The sequence below is a fragment of the Vulpes vulpes genome, chromosome 15, assembly GCF_048418805.1.
Source record: "Vulpes vulpes isolate BD-2025 chromosome 15, VulVul3, whole genome shotgun sequence".
In the NCBI taxonomy this organism is placed as follows: domain Eukaryota; kingdom Metazoa; phylum Chordata; class Mammalia; order Carnivora; family Canidae; genus Vulpes; species Vulpes vulpes.
Window position 1 is genome coordinate 40,284,567 of NC_132794.1, and position 25,728 is coordinate 40,310,294.

General features: G+C 37.1%; 1 protein-coding gene and 1 pseudogene across 1 annotated transcript; both read right to left on the bottom strand.

The window, feature by feature from the left end:
• Nucleotides 1-1,506: 1,506 nt before the first annotated feature.
• On the bottom strand, nucleotides 1,507-2,451 carry LOC112919837 (glyceraldehyde-3-phosphate dehydrogenase-like; annotated as a pseudogene).
• Nucleotides 2,452-6,632: 4,181 nt separating this feature from the next.
• LOC112919795 (olfactory receptor 4F3/4F16/4F29) lies at nucleotides 6,633-8,932 on the bottom strand. The gene is made up of 2 exons (XM_025998317.2): nucleotides 8,018-8,932; nucleotides 6,633-6,653 (listed from the first exon to the last, which is right to left on the bottom strand). Exons 1-2 carry the CDS (start codon nucleotides 8,930-8,932, stop codon nucleotides 6,633-6,635), a joined length of 936 nt encoding a protein of 311 aa, XP_025854102.2.
• Nucleotides 8,933-25,728: the final 16,796 nt, after the last annotated feature.

Sequence of the window (25,728 nt, forward strand, 5' to 3'; positions counted from 1 at the left end):
ACATAGTAACATTCCTATTATAGGAGTCCCAGAAGAAGAGATAGAAAAGGGGACAGAAAATTTATTTCAAGAAATGATAGCTGAAAACTTCCCTAATGTAAAGAATGAAACAGCTATCCAGAATCAAGAGACACAGAGAACTCTCATCAAAATCAACAAAATCAGTCCTATACCCAGACAATTATAATTCAAATTACAAAATACAGTCATAAAAAAAATCTTAAAAGCCACAAGACAAAAGAAGTCATTAATTTACAAGGGAAAATCCGTAAGACTAACAGGAGATTTTCAACAGAAACCTTCCAAGCTGGAGGGAGTAGCATGATATATTCAAAGTGCTGAATGGGAAAAATCTGCAACCCAAAATACTCTTTCTAGTAAGTCTATCAATTCAGAATAGAAGGAGACATAGTTTCCCAGAAAAACAAAACTAAAGGAGTTTGTGACCACTAAACCAGACCTGCAAGAAATATTAAAGGGGACTTTGAATAGAAAGGACAGAACAAAAGGAACAATATAAAGGTAGAATACATAAAAGCAGTGAAAATGAATATTTCTATAAAAAATCAGTCAGGGAACTCATAAGAAAAACATATTAAATATAGCAACATATACCTAAAACATGGGAAGGAGAGAAGAAAAGAATGAGTTCAAACTTAAATGACATCAACTTAATGCAGACTGCTATATGCAGAAGATTAACCATATATCAAAAACCACTAATAAACATGCAAAAAATAAAGACAAAGGAACCCAAATATATCACAAAAGAGAATCAGCAAAACAAGAAAGAAAGATATGAACGGATCAGAGACAATCTTCTGAACCACAAAACAGGTAACAAAAAAGGCCGTAAATATGTATCTATCAACAATTATTTTTAATGTGAATGGACTAAAACCCCAATCAGAAGACAAAGGTTGACAGAATAGATAAACAAGATACATCTATATGCTGCCTACAACAGACTCATTTTAGACCTAAAGACACCACAGATTGAAAGTGAGAAGATGAAGAAATGTCTATCATGCAAATGGATATCAAAAGAAAGTCAGAGTAGGGGTGTCTGGGTGACTCAGTCAGTTAAGCATCTGACTTTGGCTCAGGTCATGATCCTGCGGTCCCCAGGAGGGAGTATGCTTGTCCCTCTCCCTCTTTCCCCCTCCTGCTCATGCTCTCTTTTGCTCTCTCTCAAATAAATAAATAAAATCTTTTTTTAAAGAAAAGAAACAAGAAAGCCAGAGTAGCAATAATTATTTCAGACAAAATAAAATAGTCTTTATTTTATTTATTTTTATTTTGGCTGGGTACAGTATACTTTATTGGTGTACATAACAATGTAAGACTCCCTGAGCCCCTCCCCTTCTCCAAGGGGTATAAGATGGAAACTATGGAGTTTAGGAGATTCTCCCTGTGTTAGGGGATGAGTTAGGGCAAGTACTTCCCAGCAGCTAAGGACCTCTCTCTTCCTCTTGCTCTTACTGGGGCTGGTGGTCCAGAGGGATTTTACTTCTTGGAGGCCATGTGAACCATATCATTCACCATGTGGTTGCTATAGCCAAATTCATTGTTATACTAGGAAATAAGCTTGACAAAGTGGTCATTGAGAGTAATGCCAGCCCCTGCATCAAAAGTGGAAGAGTGGGTGTCATTGTTAAAGTCACAAGAGATAATCTGGTCCTCAGCATAGACCAGGATACCCTTAAAGAGGCCATCCAATACCTGTTTTACCACCTTCTTGATGTCATTGTATTTGGCAGCTTTCTCCAGGAGGCAGGTCAGATCCATAACTGACACATCAGGGGTGGGGACATGGAGAGCCATGCCAGTGAGCTTACCATTCAGCTCAAGGATGATCTTGCCTATAGCCTTGGTGGCACTGTAAAAGCAGAAATGGTATTCTGGGCATTATGCCACAGCTTCTCAGAGGGCTGTCCACGGTCTTCTGGGTGACAGTGATAGCATGGACTGTGATCATGACTCCCTCCACAATACCAAAATTTTCATTAGGGGCCAAGTAGTTGGTGGTGCAGGAGGCACTGCTCATCACAAAATATGGGGACATAAGCAGAAGGGCAAAGGAGATAATTCTCTTGGCCCTGTCCTTAAGTGTGCCCCAGGCTTTGCGGAGGTGAAAATCCCAGTGGATTCCACAACATACCGAGTGCCAGCATCACTATATTTGATGGTGAGATCTGACTTCTGGAGGTTGGAGATGGGCTTTCCATTGATAACAAGTTTCCCATTTTGAGCCTTGACTGTGCCACAGAATTTGCCATGGATGGAATCATACTGGAACATATAGACCATGTAGTTGGGGTCAATGAAGAGATCATTGATGGTGATAATATCCACTTTGCCAGAGTTAAAAGCAGCTGTGGTGACCAAGTACCAAATATGGCCAAATCTGTTTGGCCAAATCTGTTTGTCACCAACAAATCTTGGTGACATGGCTGGCACTGCACCAGAAGATATGGCTGTCTGATGATAGGAGCAGAGAACCAAAATAAAACAGACTTTACAACAAGAGACAAAGAAAGACACCATTTAGTCATAAAGGGGACATTCCAATGGGAAGATACAACAATTGTAAATATTTACACATCCAACATAGGAGCACCCAAATATATAATGCAATAGCAAACATAAAAGAACTAACCAATAATTATACAATAACAGTAATGACCTTAACACACTACTTATATCAAAGGATAGATGATCTAAACAGGCATTTGGGTACTTGGGTGGCTCAGTTAATTGAGCATCTCTCTTCAGCTCAGGTCATGATCCCAGGGTCCTGGAATTGGGCCCCACATCTTCTCCCTCTCCCTCTTCCACCATCCTACTTGCTCTCTCTTGCATTCTCTCTCTTTCTATCTCAAATAAATAAAATATTTAAAAAATAAATAAAAATAAACAGGTAACCAACAAAGAAACTATGGCTTTTAATCACAGACTGGACCAGATAGACTTAATAAATATACATATAACATTCCATCCTAAAACAGCAGAATACACAATCTTTTCAAATGTACATGGCACATTCTCCAGAATAGACCATATATTAGTTCACAAAACAAGCCTCAACAAATTCAAGAAGATCACAGTTATACCGTGCATCTTTTCTTTTTTTTTTTCTTTTTTTTATTTTTAATTAATTTTTATTGGTGTTCAATTTACCAACATACAGAAAAACACCCAGTGCTCATCCCGTCAAGTGTCTACCTCAGTGCCCGTCACCCATTCCCCTCCAACACCCGCTCTCCTCCCCTTCCACCACCCCTAGTTCATTTCCCCGAGTTAGGAGTCTTTATGTTCTGTCTCCCTTCCTGATATTTCCCAACATTTCTTTTCCCTTCCTTTATATTCCCTTTCTCTGACCACAATGCTATGAAACTAGAAGTCAATCACAACAACAACAACAAAAAAAAAAATGTGGAAAGACCACAAATACATGGAGGTTAAATGACATGCTATTAAACAATGGAAATCAAAAAATAAATTTAAAAAGAATGTGGAAACAAATGAAAATTACAACACAACAATTCAAAACCTCTGGGGTGCAGCAAAAGTAGTTCTGAGAGGGAAGTTTCTAACAATACACCCCTATCTCAAGAAGTAAGAAAAATCTCAAATAAATGATCTAATTTTGCACCAACAGGAACTAGTAACAGAACAACAAAACCTAAAATCAGCAGAAGGAAAGAAATAATAAAGATTAGAGCATAATTGAATGACATTGAAACAAACAACAACCAAAAAACAATACAACAAATCAGTGAAACCATGATAGTTCTTCGAAAAACATTTTGATGTTTAAAAAAAAAATTGGTAAACCTCTAGCCAGACTTACCAAAAAGAAAAAAGACTCAAAATCACAAACAAGAGAAGAGAAATAATAATCAACTCCACATAAATACAAACAATTCTAAGAGAAAATTATAATAAACTATATGCCAACAAATTGGACAGCCTAGAAAAAAATGGATGAATTCCTAGAAACATATAATCTCCCAAAACTGAAACAGGAAGACATAGAAGATTTTAACACACTATTAACCAGCAAAGAAATTGAATCAGTAAACAAAAACAATCTCAACAGAAGTCTAGGACCAGGTGGCTTCAGAGGAAAATTTTGGCAAACATTTAAAGAAAAGTTAATACCTATTTCTTCTCAAAATTTTCCAAAAACTAGAAAGGAAGGAAAATGTCCAAATTCATTCTATGAGGCTAGCTTACCCTTAAGGACAAGAACCATAAGATCATTTCAATGGATGCAGAAAAAGTATTTGACAAAGTACACCATCCATTCATGATTTAAAAAAAAAAAACCCTCAACAAAGTAGAGAGGGAATATACTTCAACATAATAAGGCCATACATGAAAAACCTATGGGTAGCATCATCCTTAATGGGAAAAACAGAGCTTTTCCCCTAAAGTCAGGAACAAGACAAGAATGTCCACTCTCACCACTTTTATTCAACAAAGTACTGCAAGTCCCAGCCACAGCAATAAGACAACGAAAATAAATAAAAGTCATGAAATTAGTAAGGAAGGAGTAAAATTTTCATTATTTGGAGATGACATGATACTACATATAGAAAACCTGAAAGATTACCAAAAAAACTACTAGAACTAGTAAATGAATTCACTAGAAAATTAACATACAGAAATCTGTTGCATTTCCATATACCAATATATATTTCCATACTCCAGCAGAAAGAGAAATTAAGAAAACAATCCCAGGGGATCCCTGAGTGGCTCAGTGGTTTGGTGCCTGCCTTTGGCCTAGGACATGATCCTGGAGTCCCAGGATTGAGTCCCACATCAGGCATGGAGCCTGCTCCTCCCTCTGCCTGTGTCTCTGCCTCTCTTTCTCTCTGTATGTATCATGAATAAATAAAATCTTAAAAAAAAAAAGAAAACAATCCCATTGAACAAAAATAATACCCAGAAATAAACCTAACCAAAGAGGTGACAGACCTGTACTCTGAAAAATATAAAATACTGATTAAGAAGTTTAAGGCAACACAAAGAAATGGAAAGACATTCCATGCTCGTAGATTAGAATATTGTTTAAAAATGTCTACATTACACATTTAGTGTAGCCTTAATCAAAATATCACCAGCATATTTCACACAGCTGGAACAAACAATCCTAAAATTTGTATGAACCACAAAGACTCCAAGTAGCCAAAGCAATCTTGAAAAAGAAAAGCAAAGCTGGGGTCATCATAATTTGGACTTCAAGTTACATTATAAAGCTGTAGTGACTTAAAATTTAAAAAAAAACAATATGGTACCAGCACAAAAATAGACATATAGATCAATAGAACAGGATGTAAAACCCAGAAATGAACTCACAACTCTATGCCAATTAATCTTAGATAAAGCAGGAAAGAATATCCAATGGGAAGAAGACAGTGGTGCTGGAAAAAATGGACAAATGGTGCTGGGAAAACTGGACAACTACATGCAAAAGATAGAACTGGACTACTTTCTTACATCACACACAAAAATAAATTCAAAATGGATGAAAGACCTAAATGTTAGACCTGAAACCATAAAAATCCTAGAAAATAACACAGGCAGTAACTTCTTTGACATCAGCCATAGCAACTTCTTTCTAGATAGGTCTCCTGAGACAATAAAAACAAAATCAAAAATAGACTATTGCGACATCAACAAAATAAAAAGCTTCTGCACAGAAATGGAAATAGGCAACAAAACTAAAAGGCAACCCATGGAATGGGATAATATATTTGTAAATGATATATCAGGTAAAGGGTTAGTGTCCGAAATCTATAAAGAACTTACCAACTCAACACACATAAAACAAATAATCCAATTATGAGATGGGCAGAAGACATGAATAGATATATTCCCAAAGAAGACATACAGATGGCCAACAGACACAAGAGAAGATGTTTATTATCACTAAATATTAGGGAAGTGCAAATCAAAACTACAGTGAGCTATCACCTCACACTTGTCAGAATGGCTATTATCACAAGGACAAGAAGCAAGTGTTAGAGAGAGTGTGGAGAAAAAGGAATGCTTTTGCCCTGTTAGTGGGAATGTAAATTGGTGCAGCTACTATGGAAAAGAGTAGAGATTCCTCAGAAAATTAAGAATAGATCTACCAAATGATCCAGCTATAGCACTTCTGGGTATTTATTCAAAGAATATGAAAACACCAATTTGAAAAGATGTATGTACCACTATGTTTATTGAATCACTGTTTATAAAAGACAATACATGTATGCAACCTAAGTATTCATCAATGGGTGAAAAGATAAAGAGGAGGTAGTATATATAAACAATAGGAAATTGCTCAGCCACAAAGAAAAATGAAATCTTTTCATTTGTAACAACATAAATGGATTTCAAGGCTATTATGTTAAGTGAAATAAGCCAGAGACAAATACTGCATGGTTTTACTGATATGTGGAATATTAAAAAAAACTAAAACAAAGCTGTAAAAAATCAAATTCATAGATACTGAAAACAGTTTGGTGGTCACCAAAGGGGAAGGATGATAGGGGATGGATGAAATGGGTAAAGAGTCAGTTGTGTAATAATGAAAAGTAACTAGACTTTTGGTGGTAAACACTTTGTTGTGTATTCAGATGTCAAATTATAAATTTGTACACCTGAAACATATATAATGTTATATACTAGTCTTACCTCAATAAAAAAAAGGTGAAATGCTAAAATATTTTAAAAGACATAAACTACCAATAGACAATGATAGAGAGGAAAATATCACAAGTCTTATAGATATTTCATAAAAGAGAATATTAGAACACTACTTCCAATAAATTTGAAAGATTAATATACAAATTTCTTTGAAGACATACTACCAAAAATTTAATTTATAGCTGAAAACCTTACCATAGAGAAAAGTGCAAGCCGAAATGACTTGTCTGGTGAATTTTATCAAACATTTAAGAAAGAAACTGTATCAGTTCCACAAAACTCCTGCAATAAATTTAATACAAGAAAATACATCCTATAAGGCTAGCACTACCCTGATCCTAAACCAGAAAAAGCATTGTTTCAAAATCAGCATCCATTCCTGGTTTTAAAAACTTTCAGCAAACTAAACAGAAAGGAATTTCCTCAGCCTGATAAAAAGCTACTAAAAATCCATAGCTAGCATCACACTTAATGGTGAAAAACTGAATGTTTTTCTCATAAGAATAAAAACAAGTCAAGTATGTCTGCCCTAACCACTTGTATTCTGCACTACACTGTTCAATCTAGCAAGTCAGGCAGCGAAAATGAATAAAATGACCAATACTAGAATAAAAGAAGTAAAATGTCTTTATGCACTGAAAACATGATCATCTATGAAGAAAATCCTACTTACTCTATAAGAAAACAAGTAGAAGTAAAAGATTTTGCAAGTTTTCAAAATACAATGCCAATAAACAAAATATCTATTATATTTCTATATAGTAGCAATAAAAATATAAATGAAACAAAAGTGCCATTTAAAATAGCACCAGAAGGGATGCCTGGGTGGCTCAGTGATTTGAGCATCTGCCTTTGGCTCAGGTCATGATTCCAGGATCCCAGGATCTAGTCCCACATCGGGCTCCCAGCGTGGAGCCTGCTTCTCCCTCTACCTGTGTCTCTGCTTCTCTATCATGTCTCTCATGAATAAATAAGTATTTTAAATACATTAATTAATTAAATTAAATAGCACCAAAATTAAAATAATTAGGAATAAATCTCAAGAAAGATATGCGAGACCTGCTCACTAGAAACGATGTAACATTGCTGAAAGAAATTAAATGGGATTTACATAGATAGTGAGATATACTGTTCTCATGGCTCACTCTTCATAAGGACTACATTATCAAGTAAGAATTATATTGCAACTGATAACACTCAAATCAATACTTGAGGTCTCAAGTTTTCTGAATCCAAAGTATCAAAGATAGAAACAAAAGGCTACACCATAATTAGTGAGAAAGCCTTATATTACCTATGAGATCTTCCTGTAAATCACTAGCTGTCTGCATACTCTCTTCATTGCTGACTTCATGTCTTTATTCTTGAATGTGAAGATAACAGGATTTAAAAAAGGAGTGAGAACTGCATCAGAGAGAGCAAGAAATTTGTCCATCTGGGAATTGGGGTGTGGCCATGTATAGACAAACATGGTTGGACCAAAGAACAAAAGGACCATCATAATGTGAGCTGACAAAGTGGAGAGGGCCTTGGATGAGCCACCTGAGGAATGTTTCCAAACAGTAAACAGGATGAAGACGTAGGAGATGAGGAGTATGAAGAAGGAACCAACACAGATAAACCCACTGTTGACAGTGACCATGAACTGCAACCTGTAGGTGTCTGTACAGGCCAGTCTGAGGAGACGAGGAAGGTCACAGTAAAAGCTGTCCAGCACATTAGGACCACAGAAGGGTAGATTAACAACAAATGCCAGTTGGAACAGTGAGTGACTGACACCAAGGGCCCAAGCAGCAGCCAGAAATAAGATGCACCTCCGTGGGTTCATGATGGTCAGATAGTGGAGGGGCTTGCATATGGCCACATATCTGTCAAAGGCCATGGCAATGAGCAGCACCATCTCCACGCCACCAATGACGTGGATGAAGAAGATCTGGGCGATGCAGCCGCCAAAGGAGATGACTTTGTGCTTTCTGAAAAGGTCATAAATCATCTTGGGTGAGGTAGCAGAGCAGGCTCCCAAGTCAATGAAAGAGAGACTGGCCAGGAGAAAGTACATGGGGGAGTGTAAGTGAGGATCAATGGTCATAGAAAACACAATGAGGATGTTTCCAGTCATGCTTGCCACGTAGAGCACAGAGGAGAACACCAGAAGGAGAAGCTGGATCTCCCATGAGTGAGTGAGTCCCAGGAACACAAACTCAGACACAGCCGAGTGATTCCCTCCATCCATGGATCCGGCCAACCGGGCTGCCACTGAAATGATGGGAACTAAGAATGTGAGAAAGAAACTGTGATTATGGAGATGATAATCGGTAATAGAATTACCAATGTTTCAATATCCTTATCATGAATGAAAAGTATTTAGTTATCTACTTCCTCACATATATAAAAAGAAAAATCAACACACTATCATCACACATGTGAGTGATGACGTGTTAAACCATTCACCAAAACTCTGACTGCAACGTTCCGTTCTCAAATTAACAGATTAAACATGAACATGGTTATATGAACATCCATGACGTTCATTAGCTGGCTGAATCACTTCTGATATTGACTATTCCTCATTCCAACATATCTCAAATTGCTTTTATGTATATTCTCATAATCCACTCCCCAGGTTGCTCCCACAATTTGCTGATAAAAAGCAGGAATGAGAAGGGGTGCTGGGGGTGGTTCAGTTGGTTAAGCTTCCAACTCTTGATTTTAGGTCAGGTCATGATCTCGGGGTCATGAGATCGATCTCTAGGTAGGACTCCATGCTGGGCAAAAAGTGTGTTTAAGATTCTCTCTCCCCTTCTCCCCCTGCCCATCCCTGCCGTCTGCTGTCACTCTCTGTTTGGGGTGGGGGGGTGGATAAAATTTTTTTTAAAAAAAGATAGAATGAGAAGAAAGCATGATTAACAAGTGGAATGTCACCTGAAATGAGAAGTGCTTGATGTAAAACTTAAGACTGAATTCAGACAAGCTGCAGATTGAGATTGAATAACGAGACTAGGGTATGTGAAACTGGACAGCTCACAAGGGTAGTAGACACTTGTCACATGCACTCTACTACAAAATATAACAACTATTTCCCCATCACATTTTATTATGTCATTATCCCGGGTGCCTCTAGGTTCCATGCAATTTTCCATAGCTACAAAACCCTAAACTGACCTCAACATTCAGTAAGAATTTCATAAGGAGTGTATGCCCCTAGGGATGCAAGGCTTTCTCCAAACCTAATGAATGCATATTTAAAAGATTTCACCAATTTCAGTTAAGATGCATGCCTAAAGTGGCCACCGAGGGTTTAACATATCTTTGCAAATAGCTTTTCTCTGTCCACACATATAAAGGTATTAAAGATCAGCACTTAGAATTGTTGGAGTACTTTTTAATTCATTAGTGTCTCGGCCTCTCTTTGGTATCAACTTTTATGTGCCTGACATCCCCCAACCCTTGAAAGTGCTCAGTACCACCCGCAGGGTAACCTGTTGTGATATGTGGTATTATCCTGCTTACTTTGACTGCAATCCATTCAGATACTTTATTTTCAAGGCAATTTGTATTTTATACTTTTGATTTATGATTTAAGAATTAAGAAAATAGCTAAAAAACATAAAATATACACAAAATAAATATAGTCTAATGTGATATACAATACATGCCAAGTGAATACTAAGACAAATATGTGGTCATGTGGAGCAGGGAAAGGGAAGTGGGCTAAAAACATTCAAAGGGAGAAGACAGACAACCTGTATCAAGACCAGATGGGCAGCAGATGGCTACCCCAAGAACACATATACTTAGATTACAATTACACAACATATATATAATTGAATTTAAATAAAAAAAATTAGTCTTTGAAGGTAGTTAACAGTCATCTCAAATAAAATGTACACCTTTTCAGAAAGAGAGAAAAGTCATTGTATTTTTTTAAGTCACTGTATTTGAAACACTGGAGATTTATACTGTTTATAAATTGAATAAATAACCTGTCAATCTCACAACATAAATCTATAATAAAACTGGGTTAAACATACACACATACACACAAAAAAAGAATTAAACTGAATAAACTGAATAAAAAGAAAAATACAGTATGGAAAATGGAAAATACCTTGAATTACGTAATATGAAAGTAACTTTTAATATTTTTAGTAACTTTTAATATTAACTATTATCATTATGCATGTGTGTATAGCCCATATTATGTGACCAGTTACATACAGAAAGTCAGTAGATAGTTTTTGATTAAGAAGTTAGATTAATAACTCCAAGCTGTAAGGCCATGCCTTCAGGTCAATGATCTTTACTATTTTTTATTCTCTCCTTTCTTGGTCATCTTCTCCAATCATTTTAACAGACATAAGGGGAAATTTCTCATTTAAAAGCTTATAGTAACCATAACTAATAGTCTAGTGAGAAGGCACCTAAGGCTTTACAGTGTATTTCTTGGTGAGGATTAAATCACATCTAATCTTCAAGCCTATAGGCAGCACTCAATTTATTTTCCTGAAATCGATGGAATAATCTGAGATGGAGAAAAAAATAAAGCAGAGAGAAAGAAAAATGAATGAAGATTTTAAATATGGGGAAAAGGGGAAATTAGGAAAGACCTATATGATAAAGAACAAAAAGAAAGAAACCGCCAGAAGAAAGAAAAAAAAAAAGAGCTGAACAAGGTTCAGAGAGTATTAAATATGGTAGCCAAGGTTTCTGAGAACCCAGGTAAATTAAAGAGAAAGTCAATCTCTCACCTTAAATTCACTGATTCAGGGCGGCTCCTGAATTTGACATTGGGTTGCATTTAAGGAAGGCAAGATGCTTCTGTTACCTGCCCGGTCAGGCTTACAGAGTTTCTGTGGAAATCACACATGACAGTGAATGGAAAGATTGATTGTCTTTTATACTGTACAATGATATAGACAAGTAATTCACTGTAAAATTTTTATTGTTTTTATGATTTGAGGAATCGAAGCATGTACTAAGCAGGACAAGGAAGCATACAGAACAGACAAGTGAGGCAAGTGAGATTCCGCCCACTGTGTGTTCTCTGTGTGTTCTATCCCACTCTATCTTCTCTGTCCATCATCTGCTACTGAAGGTCACAGTACAATTATTTCCAAAGGTGGTGTTCTTCTACATGGCAGACTTATCACATGGCTATAGGCTCACATTCAAAAACCCAGAGATCATTTCCAAATTTTCATCTCTATATTCTTCCATCCTAAAAATACAAAAAACTCACAGACTGCCTTACACACATGATAGTAGAATGATTAGCAGCTTGGGCTTTCATGGCATCACCACTCCCTTGTTACATGAGCATATCAAAGTTACCTAATCTCTCTGAGCTTCAGTATTCTCATTACTAATGTGGAGATAATACCTCCTTGCAGGGTGTTGTGAGAAATAAATGATATATGTAAACCTACCTGGCCCAGTACCTACCTACCATACAGGGTAGCACATGAATAACTTTCAAGTACAGAAAATTGTTCCTCAAATTCTGAAACTTCCATTGCTCTACTAAACCTGGTTTTAGGTGAAGCTTTCATATCCACACTTGCATTCAATCACTTAAGCATATTTCCCAAATAACAATTTTTCTCCTTAATGGAAATCAAAGACTAATGAGACTGCCTAAGGGATGCAGGAAGGAGCTTTGTGCTCTAACCAGGCGACCTCTGCTGTCCCCACAATCCAAATCCATAAATTTCAATTTAAAAAAGTAAGTTTTTCTAACCACCACACATAACACTGGATATTTCTCTTGTTGTTAGTGGTAAGAGGAAAGAGAGAACAGAGAAGGAGCCAAGGCAGGTGCTCCAAGGAATTTCTGAAGGCTGTGCCTATCCAGCCTCAAATTTGTGTTGGTCTGCCAGGAAAACAGACTTTTCTTTAAAACTGCCTTTTTCATAAGGCATATAAAATTCTTTAGTTTTTACTTCCACTTTAATTGTACAAGTGGAGAACGCAGAGATAGTTTAGGCATATTATACTCAGATGGTTATTCAAAACCAAAGTATTGATTATGTTCTAGTCCCCATTCTTCTCATTTATTCATTTTGTTAAAGTGGATTTGCTTACTACATATACTTCAGGCATTGCATGATACATGTCATGAAAGTGTAATTGACCCTCTAATATATGAGCAGAGTGGAAAAAGATCACTATAGTGATGAGAAAAGGCAGCATAGCAGAGGTGGCAGTTGTATATAGCTTCAAGAGTTAGTAAATATTACAATACACAGAGTCAAAAGAAAAGCCATTTCAAGCAGATGATAAAATATGAAAAACAGAAACATTTTTATTTGTTAATGGTGAACCATGCAGATTATCTACAGAATAGATACTGGTTTTGGAGAGTAGAAAAGATAAGAGAAAGATGGTAAAAGTTAATTTTTGCCTAACATTAGGAACTAATATAGATATTTAAGAATTATGAGATAAATATAGGTAGTCAATAAAGAGGGTGCAAGAAATTGATAATAAGACCAGTAATTAGGGAAAATGCTCCATCTGTAAGTGTAATGGGTCATTTGGAGGAAAGAAGTAATGGAGGTAGAAAGTTCTCTACAGAGAATAAAGCAGAAATAAAGCAGATCTGGGGGCCTATACAGATATACTAAAACTATAAAGTTTTATTTTTTTTAAGACTCTCAAATTAGAAAATGAAAACATTAAGAAATACACAAAAAAAATTGGTGGCTGATTAAAGTTGGAATGAACATGAAGAGTAATGTCAAAAATGACACCAAGATTTGAGCATGGATAGATAGGACAATGGTGGATTCATTTTTTTTTTTTTTGGATTCATTTTTTTTTAAAGAAAGAAATTGGACATAGAATTTGTGAGAATGGGGAAAATAGATGATCATATTTATATTAAACAATTGGAGTTTCAGATACTAATGAGATGTACAGGTGGAAATATGAGTCAGGATATGTGGAGAGAAATACAGGTTCAAAATATAATTTTATAGTAATCCATATGAGTAATAACTGAATGTACATGGGTGAATAAATTCCCTAAGGGAAAGAATATATAGGGAAAAATAGCAAAATCCAACATATAGAAAGTCATAGTAATAATGTGATAACAGACAGAGCCAACAAATTAGGCAAAACAATCACAGAGATAGGAGAACAATCAGTGGTGAGCCAGAGAAGCCAAAATTTCTGTGGCACAATTCAGTTTCTGGGCACTGAATAGATGTGTCAGGTGGCCAAGCTGACCATAAATCATAAGCCAAAAAGGAACGGAGAGACTGAAAAAATAACTAAAAGCAAAACAAAACAAATACAAGGTCAGGGGCACATGAGTAGCTCAGTCAATTAAGCATCCAACTCCTGGTTTTGGCTCAGGTCATGATCTCAAGGTCATGAAATCGAGCCACATATCAGGGCTCTGCACTCACTGGGGGAGTCTGCTTGAAGATTCTCTTTTCCCCTCTCCCTCTGCCCCTCCACCCTCCTCTAATAAAACCAATCAATCAATCATCTTTAAAAAAAACACACAAACTGTTGAGAAACTTGGAAAGGAAGATAGTCATATGATAAACTCTGAATTTTCTATGATATTCTTCTACAGCTTTATTATTATTCTTTGAGGTGAAATGTACACTTTACCCTACCCATACCCTCAGCTGCCCATACATAGTGACTCTCCTTCACAGGCCTGATTCCTGTTCCATCCTCCTTTTCTAGGATACCAGCAGCAACATGCCACATCTGGTTGACATCATGGTGAGTTGAGGAAAACTTAATTTCTGGAATATTGAAACCTTGGCTTCCTGATTTTATGTCTGTCCCTCCCACTTACCTGTTTTGCCAATAAAATTAATAGCAAATTAAAGATTCAGATAGATTGTAGTTCTCCCCAAATCAAAGGGATCCTATACAGAATCATTACAGACATTCACAAAGAGCTGTTAATAGTCAGAGCAGCAGTTAATTATATCCCCAGGAGGTAGTGACCAAGTGATGCTGCAGAGATCTGGGATTGCCTAACTGAGATCACTTGGCCTGGGGAATTATTGCCTATAGTTGTTTTGGTTTTCCCAGGGTAGCCAAGCACAGAAGCTGTTAATAAGAAAAAATGAGAGTCCTTTAGTTTTCTAACAACAAAGGTGACTTTGCCATCTTTTAGAGCAGCTTTAAATCTTTATTTTATGATGAATTCCAGAGCAACATTAAAAATTTTTCCTTGGAAATCTTTAATCTTTTTATCATTTCTGTCAATTACCTCAATAATATTCAATCTAAACACAGAATAGATTAAAAAGTATGAAGAGGCCAACATGCACATGAGAAAATGCTCCGCATCACTGGCCATCAGGGAAATACAAATCCGAACCACAATGAGATACCACCTCACACCAGTGAGAATGGGGAAAATTAACAAGGCAGGAAACCACAAATGTTGGAGAGGATGTGGAGAAAGGGGAACCCTCTTACACTGTTGGTGGGAATATGAACTGGTGCAGCCACTCTGGAAAACTGTGTGGAGGTTCCTCAGAGAGTTAAAAATAGACCTGCCCTACGACCCAGCAATTGCACTTCTGGGGATTTACCCCAAAGATACAAATGCAATGAAATGCCGGGACACCTGCACCCCGATGTTTCTAGCAGCAATGTCCACAATAGCCAAACTGTGGAAGGAGCCTCGGTGTCCATCGAAAGATGAATGGATAAAGAAGCTGTGGTCTATGTATACAATGGAATATTCCTCAGCCATTAGAAATGACAAATACCCACCATTTGCTTCGACATGGATGGAACTGGAGGGTATTATGCTGAGTGAAGTAAGTCAATCGGAGAAGGACAAACAGTGTATGTTCTCATTCATTTGGGGAATATAAATAGTAGTGAAAGGGAATAGAAGGGAAGGGAGAAGAAATGTGTGGGAAATATCAGAAAGGGAGACAGAACACAAAGACTCCTAACTCTGGGAAACGAACTAGGGGTGGTGGAAGGGGAGGAGGGCGGGGGGTGTGGGTGAATGATTGACAGGCACTGAGGGGGACACTTGATGGGATGAGCACTGGGTGTTATTCTGTATGCTGGCAAATTGAACACCAATAAAAAATAAATTTATTATAAAAAAATAAAAAGTATGAAGAATAATACACGGAGATAAAACCATATTCTATTGCATGAAAAAAGTAGAATATATAAGAAAATAAGATTTAAATTGACTTCAAATATAACACTTTTTTACATATTCTACTGAATCCTCTCAACCACACTGTGAAGCACATGTTGCCACCTAACCTCAAATTATTTCTCATCTAAAATTACACAGATATTAAAAACTAGGTCTATATACGAATTTAGGACAGTCTCCAAATTTTCTTCTCTTTCTCCTATAGCTAACTTCCTTAAATTATTGAAAAGTCAATGTTACACAACATATTCATGAAGCACATATAATCTTGAATCCAAATTTCAGGCAAGTACAACAGCAAAAATATATTATGTTATCCTCAATTATGTAAATAAATTCAGATGTCCAGACTAAGAGTCCAAACTTAAGAGATGCTTCTTTCCTCTTCCTTGACACAGGAAGAAACATAAATGTAAACCCCATCCCTAGAAAGGCTAGGAAATATATCTACAATTCCAAACCACAATACATGAAAAGAAAAATTGTACAATAAAAATTGAAACAGGACAAGAGTGAACACCAAAATAAAAATCATGCCTCCTAAGATCTTGAGCTAGTCACTAAGCTCAGCAGTCTCAAAAAGAGGTGGATACACTTAAAACAAAACCAGCGATATTTGCTTTGAACAGAAATATAGCAGTGTGTGAACAGTCACTCCAGAGAGTGACCAAAGAAAGGAACTTTAAGGGAAAGACACAGGTATAGCAACTTTGGAATAAGTAGGCCATGTGTGATGGAATGAAAGAAAAATCAAGGCAAGGGGAGATGAGAAGCAGTGAACATTAACTATTTCCAATATGTAAAGAGATGAAAAAGATAAATCAGGAGCATCTGGGTGGCTCAATGGTTGAGTGTCTGCCTTTGCCTCAGGTCATGATCCGGGGGTCTGGGATCCAGTCCTGAGTCTCCTATCAGGCTCTTCACAGGAAGCCTGCTTCGCCCTCTGCCTGTGTCTGCCTCTCTCACTGTGCCTCTCATGAATAAATAAATAAGATTTTTAAAAATTAAAAATAAAATAAGTCATAGGAAAAAAAATAAAAAAATAAAAATAAAATAAAATAAAATAAGTCATAGGACATATGACCAAAATTAACAAATATAGCCACTCTGAGCCAGTAGTTAACCCTGGAATCCAGGAGAGAGTCATTCCGAAAGGTAAAAGGTGATTTGGAGACATTCCAAACTCAGCTGCCTTTGACCATACCTCAATAAAACCCTTAGTTCCTCCTCCCATAGTATCCTTTCACATTTCTGGTATATTAAAATAATAACAATAATAACATATTATAATTTCATTATAAAATAAAGCAGGTGATGACATATAGGAAAATACTTCAAGAAGAAAGAAAAGGGGGACTGCTGGATGGCTCAGGAGTTGAGCATCTGCATTCAGCTCAGGGCATGACCCTGGGGTCCTGGGATCAAGTCCTGCATCGGACTCCCTGCAGGGAGCCTACTTATCCTTATGCCTGTGTCTCTGCCTCTCTCTCTCTGTGTCTATCATGAATAAATAAATAAAATCTTTTTAAAAAAGAAGAAAGAAAAGGTAAATGACACAAGGTATATATCATACACATAATATAAACTTATATACATGAGGTAGTTAAAGTTATAAGCAAAATTCTCTATGAATTTTTAAGATATAACTTCTTTCTAAAATGACAAAATATATATGAATTATGCAAAGAAATAAATGACAGAAAATATGAAGTGATGAAAAATAAATTGGAGAAATTCAAGAAGTACAGGCATACCTCATCGCATTGTTCTTTGCTTTATTGCACTGTGCAGATAGTGCTTTTTTTTACAAATTGAAGTTTTGTGGCAACCCTACATTGAGCAAGTCTATTAATGCCATTTTTCTGACAATATTTGCTTACTCTATGTCTCTATGTCACATTTAGGTATGATCACAATATTTGAAACTTTTTCATTGCTATTACATTTGTCAGGGAGCTCTGTGATCACTTATCTTTGCTGTTACTACTGTAATTGTTTTGGGGCACCACAAGCCACATCCATATAAGACAGCAAATTTAATCAATAAATGTGTATGTTCTGACTTCTCTATCAACTGGCTATTCCCCATCTCTATTCCTTTCTTTGGGCCTCCCTATTCCCTAGACACGCTATTGAATCAGGCCAGTTAATGACCTTACAATAGCCTCTAAATGTTCAAATAAAAGCAAGAGTCACATGTCTTTCACTTTAAATCAAAAAGTAGAAATGCTTAAGCTTAGTGAGGAAGGCATGTCAAAAGCTAAGACAAGCTAAAACTTTGGCCTCTTACACCAAACAGTTAGCTAAGTTGTGAATGCAAAGGAAAAGTTCTTGAAGGAAATGAAATGCACTACTCCACTGAACATACAAATGATAAGAAAGCAAAATAGTCTTATTGCTAATATGGAGAAAGTTCTAGTGGTCTGGATAGAACAAGCCAGCCAAAACATTCCCTTAATTAAATGCCTAATCCAGAGGAAGGCCCTAGCTCTCTTTATTCTATGAAGGGTGAGAGAGATGAGGAAACTAGATAAGAAATTTTGAAGCTAGCAAGGAAAGCAGCCGAGGAATAAAGAGAAAAACAATTAAAAGATCATGAGGAAAGGTTAAGGGAAATAAATGAGAGCCTCAAAAGGAAAAATCTATGTTTAACTGGAGTTCCAGAGGGTGCCAAAAGGGACAGAGGACCAGAAAGTGTATTTGAACAAATCATAGCAGAGAGCTAACCTAACTTGGGGAGGGAAACGGGCATTCAGATCCAGGATATAGAGAGATACCCCCTTAAATCAATAAAACCAGTTCAACACCTCAACATTTAATAGTGAAACTTGCAAATTCCCAAATTAAAGAGAAAATCCTTAAAGCAGCAAGAGACAAGACATCCCTAACTTATAATGGGGAGAAATATTAGATTAACAGCAGACCTCTCCACAGAGACCTGGCAGGCCAGAAAGGGCTGGAAGGATATATTCAGGGTCCTAAATGAGAAGAACCTGCAGCCAAGAATACTTTATCCAACAAGGTTCTCATTCAGAATAGAAGGAGAGGTAAAGAGCTTCCAAGATAGGCAGAAACTGAAAGAATATGTGACCACCAAATCAGCTCTGCAAGAAATATTAAGGAGGACTCTGCAAAAGAAAGAGGAAGCCCAAAGAAATAATCCACTAAAACAGGGACTGAATAGATATCATGATGACACTAAATTCGTATCTTTCAATAGTAACTCTGAATGTGAATGGGATCAATGATCCCATCAAAAGGCGCAGGGTTTCAGACTGGATAAAAAAGGAAGACCCATCTATTTGCTGTCTACAAGAGACTCATTTTAGACCTAAGGACACCTGCAGCCTGAAAATGAAAGGTTGGAGAACCATTCAAATGGGCCTCAAAAGAAAACAGGGATAGCAATCCTCATATCAGATAAAGTTTATCCCAGAAACTGTAGTAAGAGATGAAGAAGAACACTTTATCATACTTAAAGGATCTATCCAACAAGAGGACCTAACAATCATGAATATTTATGCGCCAAATGTGGGAGCTGCCAAGTATATCAATCAATTAATAATCAAAGTAAGCACATAGATAATAATACATTATACTAGGAGACTTCGACACGATGCTTTCAGCAAATGACAGATATTATAAGCAAAACATCTCCAAAGAAACCAGAGCTTTAAATGATATGCTGGACCAGATGGATTTCACAGATATTTACAGAACTTTACACCCAAACATAACTGAAAACACATTCTTCTCAAGTGCACATGGAACTTTCTCCAGAGTAGACCACGTATGCGGTCACAATCAGGTCTTAACAAATACCAAAAGATTGTGATTGTCCCCTGCATATTTTCAGACCATAATGCTTTGAAATTTGAACTCAATCATAAGAAGAAATTTAGAATAAATTCAAATATGTGGAAGTTAAAGAGCATCCTGCTAAAAGATGAAAGGGTCAACTAGGAAATTAGAGAAGAATTAAAAAGATTCAAGGAATGAATCTATCCATTGGAAGAAAGACAGTCTCTTCAATAAATGGTGCTGGGAAAATTGGACATCCACATGCAGAAGAATGAAACTAGACCGCTCTCTTGCACCAGACACAAAGATAAACTCAAAATGGATGAGAGATCTAAATGTAAGACAAGATTCCATCAAAATCCTAGAGGAGAACACAGGCAACACCCTTTTTGAACTCGGCCACAGTAACTTCTTGCAAGATACAACCACGAAGGCAAAAGAAACAAAAGCAAAAATGAACTATTGAGACTTCATCAAGATAAGAAGCTTTTACACAGCAAAAGATACAGTCAACAAATTCAAAGACAACCTACAGAATGGGAGAAGATATTTGCAAATGACGTATCAGATAAAGGGCTAGTTTCCAAGATCTATAAAGAACTTATTGAACTCAACACCAAAGAAACAAACAATGCAATCATGAAATGGGAAAAAGACATGAAGAGAAATCTCACAGAGGAAGACATGGACATGGCCAACATGCACATGAGAAAATGCTCTGCATCACTTGCCATCAGGGAAATACAAATCAAAACCACAATGAGATCCCACCTCACACCAGTGAGAATGGGGAACATTAACAAGGCAGGAAACCACAAATGTTGGAGAGGATGTGGAGAAAAGGGGAACCCTCTTACACTGTTGGTGGGAATGTGAACTGGTGCAGCCACTCTGGAAAACTGTGTGGAGGTTCCTCAAAGAGTTAAAAATAAACATGCCCTATGACCCAGCAATTGCACTGTTGGGGATTTACCCCAAAGATTCAGATGCAATGAAATGCCGGGACACCTGCACCCCGATGTTTCTAGCAGCAATGTCCACAATAGCCAAACTGTGGAAGGAGCCTCGGTGTCCATCGAAAGATGAATGGATAAAGAAGATGTGGTTTATGTATACAATGGAATATTCCTCAGCCATTAGAAACGACAAATACCCACCATTTGCTTCAACGTGGATGGAACTGGAGGGTATTATGCTGAGTGAAGTAAGTCAATTGGAGAAGGACAAACAGTGTATGTTCTCACTCATTTGGGGAATATAAATAACAGTGAAAGGGAATAGAAGGGAAGGGAGAAGAAAAAGACTCCTAACTCGGGGAAACGAACTAGGGGTGGTGGAAGGGGAGGAGGGCGGGGGATGGGGGTGAATGGGTGATGGGCACTGAGGGGGGCACTTGACGGGCTGAGCACTGGGTGTTATTCTGTATCTTGGTAAATTGAACACCAATAAAAAATTTATTTATTAAAAAAAAAGATTTATGGAAACTAATGAGTTTGAAGATACAACCGTTCAAAATCTTTGGGATACAGCAAAAGCAGTCCTAAGAGGGAAATACATTGCAATACAAGCATCCCTCAAAATATCGGAAAAAACTCAAATATACAAGCTAACCTTGCGCCTAAAGGAACTGGAGAAAGAACAGCAAATAAAACCTACACCCAGCAGAAGACAATTGATAAAGATTCGAGCAGAACTCAATGAAATAGAGACCTGGAGAACTGTACAACAGATCAACAAAACCAGGAGTTGGTTCTTTGAAAGAATTAATAACATAGATAAACCATTAGCCAGTCTTATTAAAAACAAAGAGAAAAGACTAATAAAATCACGAATGAAAAGGAGAGATCACAACCAATACCAAGGAAATACAAATGATTTTAAAAACATATTAGAGTAGCTATGAATCAATAAATTAGGCAATCTAGAAGAAATGGACGCATTTCTGGAAAACCACAAACTACCAAAACTGGACCAGGAAGATAAGGAAAACCTGAACAGGCCAATATCCAGGGAGAAAATTGAAGCAGCCATCAAACACCTCCTAAGACACAAAAGTCCAGGGCCAGATGGCTTCCCAGGGGAATTCTATCAAACGTTTGAAGAAGAAACTGTTCCTATTCTACTAAAGCTGTTTGGAAAGATAGAAAGAGATGGAGTACTTCCAGATTCATTCTATGAGGCCAGTATCACCTTCATTCTAAAACTAAAAGACCCCATCAAAAAGGAGAATTATAGACCAATATCCCAGATGAACATGGATACAAAAATTCTCATCAAGATACTAGTCAATAGGATCCAACAGTACATTAAGAAGATTATTCACTATGACCAAGTGGGATTTATCCCCGGGATGCAAAGCTGGTTCAACACTCGTAAAGCAATCAACATGAGAGATCACATCAACAAGAGAAAATACAAGAACCATACGATCCTCTCAAGAGATGCAGAGAAAGCATTAGACAAAACACAGCATCCATTCCTCATCAAAACTCTTCAGAGTGCAAGGATAGAAGGAACATTCCTCAGCATCTTAAAAGCCATCTACGAAAAGCCCACAGCAAATATCATTCTCAATGGGGAAACCCTGGGAGCCTTTCCCCTAAGATCAGGAACACGACAGGGATGTCCACTCTCACCAAAGCTATTCAACATAGTACGAGAAGTCCTAGCCTCGGCAATCAGGCAACAAAAAGAAATAAAAGGTATTCAAATTGGTAAAGAAGAAGTCAAACTCTCCCTCTTTGCAGATGACATGATACTGTACTTAGAAAACCCAAAAGACTCCACCCCAAGATTGCTAGAACTCCTACAGCAATTCGGCAGTGTGGCAGGATACAAAATCAATGCCCAGAAATCAGTGGCATTTCTATACACAAAAAATGAGACTGAAGAAAGAGAAATTAAGGAGTCAATCCAATTTACAATTGCACCCAAAAGCATAAGATACATAGGAATAAACCTAACCAAAGAGGTAAAGGATCTATACCCTAAAAACTACAGAATACTTCTGAAAGAAATTGAGGATGACACAAGGAGATGGAAAAATATCCCATGCTCATGGATTGGCAGAATTAATATTGTGAAAATGTCTATGCTACCCAGGGCAATTTACACTTTTAATTCAATCCCTATCAAAATACCATGGACTTTCTTCAGAGAGTTGGGACAATCATCTTAAGATTTCTGTGGAATCAGAAAAGATCCCGAACAGCCAGGGGAATATTAAAAAGAAAACCAGAGCTGGGGGTTTCACAAGACCAGATTTCAAAGTGTGCTACACAGCTGTGATCATCAAGCCAGTGTGGTACTGGCACAAAAATAGAAATATAGATCAATGGAACAGAATAGAGAACCCAGAAATGGGCCTCAACAATATGGTCAACTAATATTTGACAAAGCAGGAAAGACTATCCACTGGAAAAAAGACAGTCTCTTCAATAAATGGTGCTGGGATAATTGGACATCCACATGGAGAAGAATGAAACTAGACCATACTCTTACACCAGACACAAAGATAGACTCAAAAGGGATGAAAGATCTAAATGTGAGACAAGAATCCATCACAGTCCTAGAGGAGAACACAGGTAACACCTTTTTTGAACGGGGTCACAGCAACTTCTTATAAGATACATGTATGAAGGCAAGGGAAACACAAGCAGAAATGAACTATTGGGACTTCGTCAAGATAAAAAGCTTCTGCACAGCAAAAGAACCAGTCAACAAAACTAAAAGACAACCTACAGAATGGGAAAAGAGATTTGCAAATGACCTATCAGATAAAGGGCTAGTATCCAAGATCTATAAAGAACTTAGTAAACTCAACAGCAAAGAAACAAACAATCCAATCATGACATGGGCAAAAGACATGAACAGAAATCTCACAGAGGAAGACATAGACATGGCCAACAAGCACATGAGAAAATGCACCGCATCACTTGCCATTAGGGAAATACAAATCAAAACCACAATGAGATCCCACCTCACACCAGTGAGAATGATGAAAATTTACAAGACAGGAAATGACAAATGTTGGAGAGGATGTGGAGAAAGGGGAACCCTCTTGCACTGTTGGTGGGAATGTGAACTGGTGCAGCCACTCTGGAAAACTGTGTGGAGGTTCCTCAAAGAGTTAAAAATAGACCTGCCCTATGACTCAGCAATTGCACTGTTGGGGATTTACCCCAAAGATACAGAGGCAGTGAAATGCCAGAACTCCTGCACCCCAATGTTTATAGCAGCAATGTCCTCAATAGCCAAACTGTGGAAGGAGCCTCAGTGTCCGTTAACAGATGAATGGATAAAGAAGATGTGGTTTATGTATACAATGGAATATTCTTCAGCCATTATAAAATACAAATGGAACTGGAGGGTATTACACTCAGTGAAGTAAGTCAATCAAAGAAGAACAAGCAGTATATGGTCTCATTTATTTGGGGAATATAAAAAATAGTGAAAGGGAAAAAGGGGAAAGGAGAGAAAATGAGTGGGAAATATCAGTGAGAGTGACAGAACATGAGAGACCCCTAACTCTGGGAAATGAACAATGTGTGGTGTAAAGGGAGGTGGGCAGGGGGTTGAGGTGACTGGGTGATGGGCACTGAGGGGGGCACTTGACAGGATGAGCACTGGGTCTTATGCCATACGTTGGCATATCAAACTCCAATAAAAAATATATACAAAAAATATGTCTTCTTTCAGAAGATACCATCTAGGATTTTCATAGCTAGAGAAGAGAAGTCTATACTTGGCTTCAATGCTTCAAAGGAGAAACACTCTCTCGTTATGGCCTAATGCAGCTGGTGACCGAAGCCGAAGCCAATGTTCATTTACCATTCTAAAAATCCTAAGGCCCTCAAGAATTATGCTAGAACTACTCTTCCTGTGCTCTATAAATGCATCAACAAATCCTGGATGATGGCATATCTGTTTACAACATGCTTTACTAAATATTTTGACCCCGTGGTTGAATAACTACTGCTCAAGGAAAAAGATTCCTTCAAAATAGAATCGCTCACTGACAATGCACCTGTTCACCCAAAAACTTGGATGGAGATATACAATGAAATGTTTTCATGCCTGCTGACACAATATCCACTCTGCAGCCAGTGGATCAAGGAGTAATTTTGACTTTCAAGTCATATTATTTAAGAAATACATTTCATAGGGCTATAGCTGCCATAAATAGTGAATTTCCTGATGGATCTGTGTAAAGTCAATTGAAAACCTTCTGAAAAGGATCCACCATTCTAGGTGCCATTAAGAATATTCATGATTCATGAGAAGAGGTCAAAAACACCAACATGAACAAGACTTTGAAAGAAGTTGACTCCAGTTCTCATGGATGACTTTGAGGGGGCTTCCATGGAGAAAGTAACTGCAGATGTGTGGAAAGAGCAACAGAACTAGAATAAAAGGAGTCTGAAGGTATGAGTGAATTGCTGCAATCTTGTGATATAACATTAATGGATGAGCACCTGCTTCTTAGAGATGACCAAAGAAAATGGTTTCTTGAGAATCAAACCGAAGGCTGGTGAAGATACTGTGAAGATTGTGAAAATGACAACAAAATATTTAGAATATTTCACAAACTTAGTTGATAAAGCAGTGGCAGAGTTTGAGAGGTTTAACTCTAATTTTGAAAGAAGTTGTATTGTAAGTGAAATGCTATCAAACAGCATCACATGCTGCAGAGAAATCATTCATGAAAGGAAGAGTCAATTGTAATAAACTTCATCTTATTGTAAGAAATCGCCACAGAAACCCCAACCTTCATTGACCACCACCAAAGTCAGTCAGCAGCCATCAATATCAAGATAAGACCATCTACTGGCAAAAAGATTATGATTCATTGAAAGTTCATATAATGGTTTGTATTATTTAGCAAAAACATATTTTTAAATTAAGGTAAGGTTTTTTAGATGGGTTTTTAAATGGTTTTTTAGATATACACTTAATAGGCTAAGTATAGTGTAAACATAACTTTTATATGCACCAGGAAACCAAAAAATTCATTTGACCCACTTTATTGCAATATTTGCTTTATTGAAGTAAATCTAAAGCAACCTACA

Coding starts and splice junctions, on each gene's coding strand:
- LOC112919795 (XM_025998317.2), bottom strand. CDS start 8,932: ATGGATGGAGGGAATCACTCGGCTGTGTCTGAGTTTGTGTTCCTGGGA. Junction 6,654..8,017: donor AGAGAGTATGCAGACAGCTA/GTGATTTACAGG, acceptor TATATGTTTCAG/GTGTACAAATTTATAATTTG.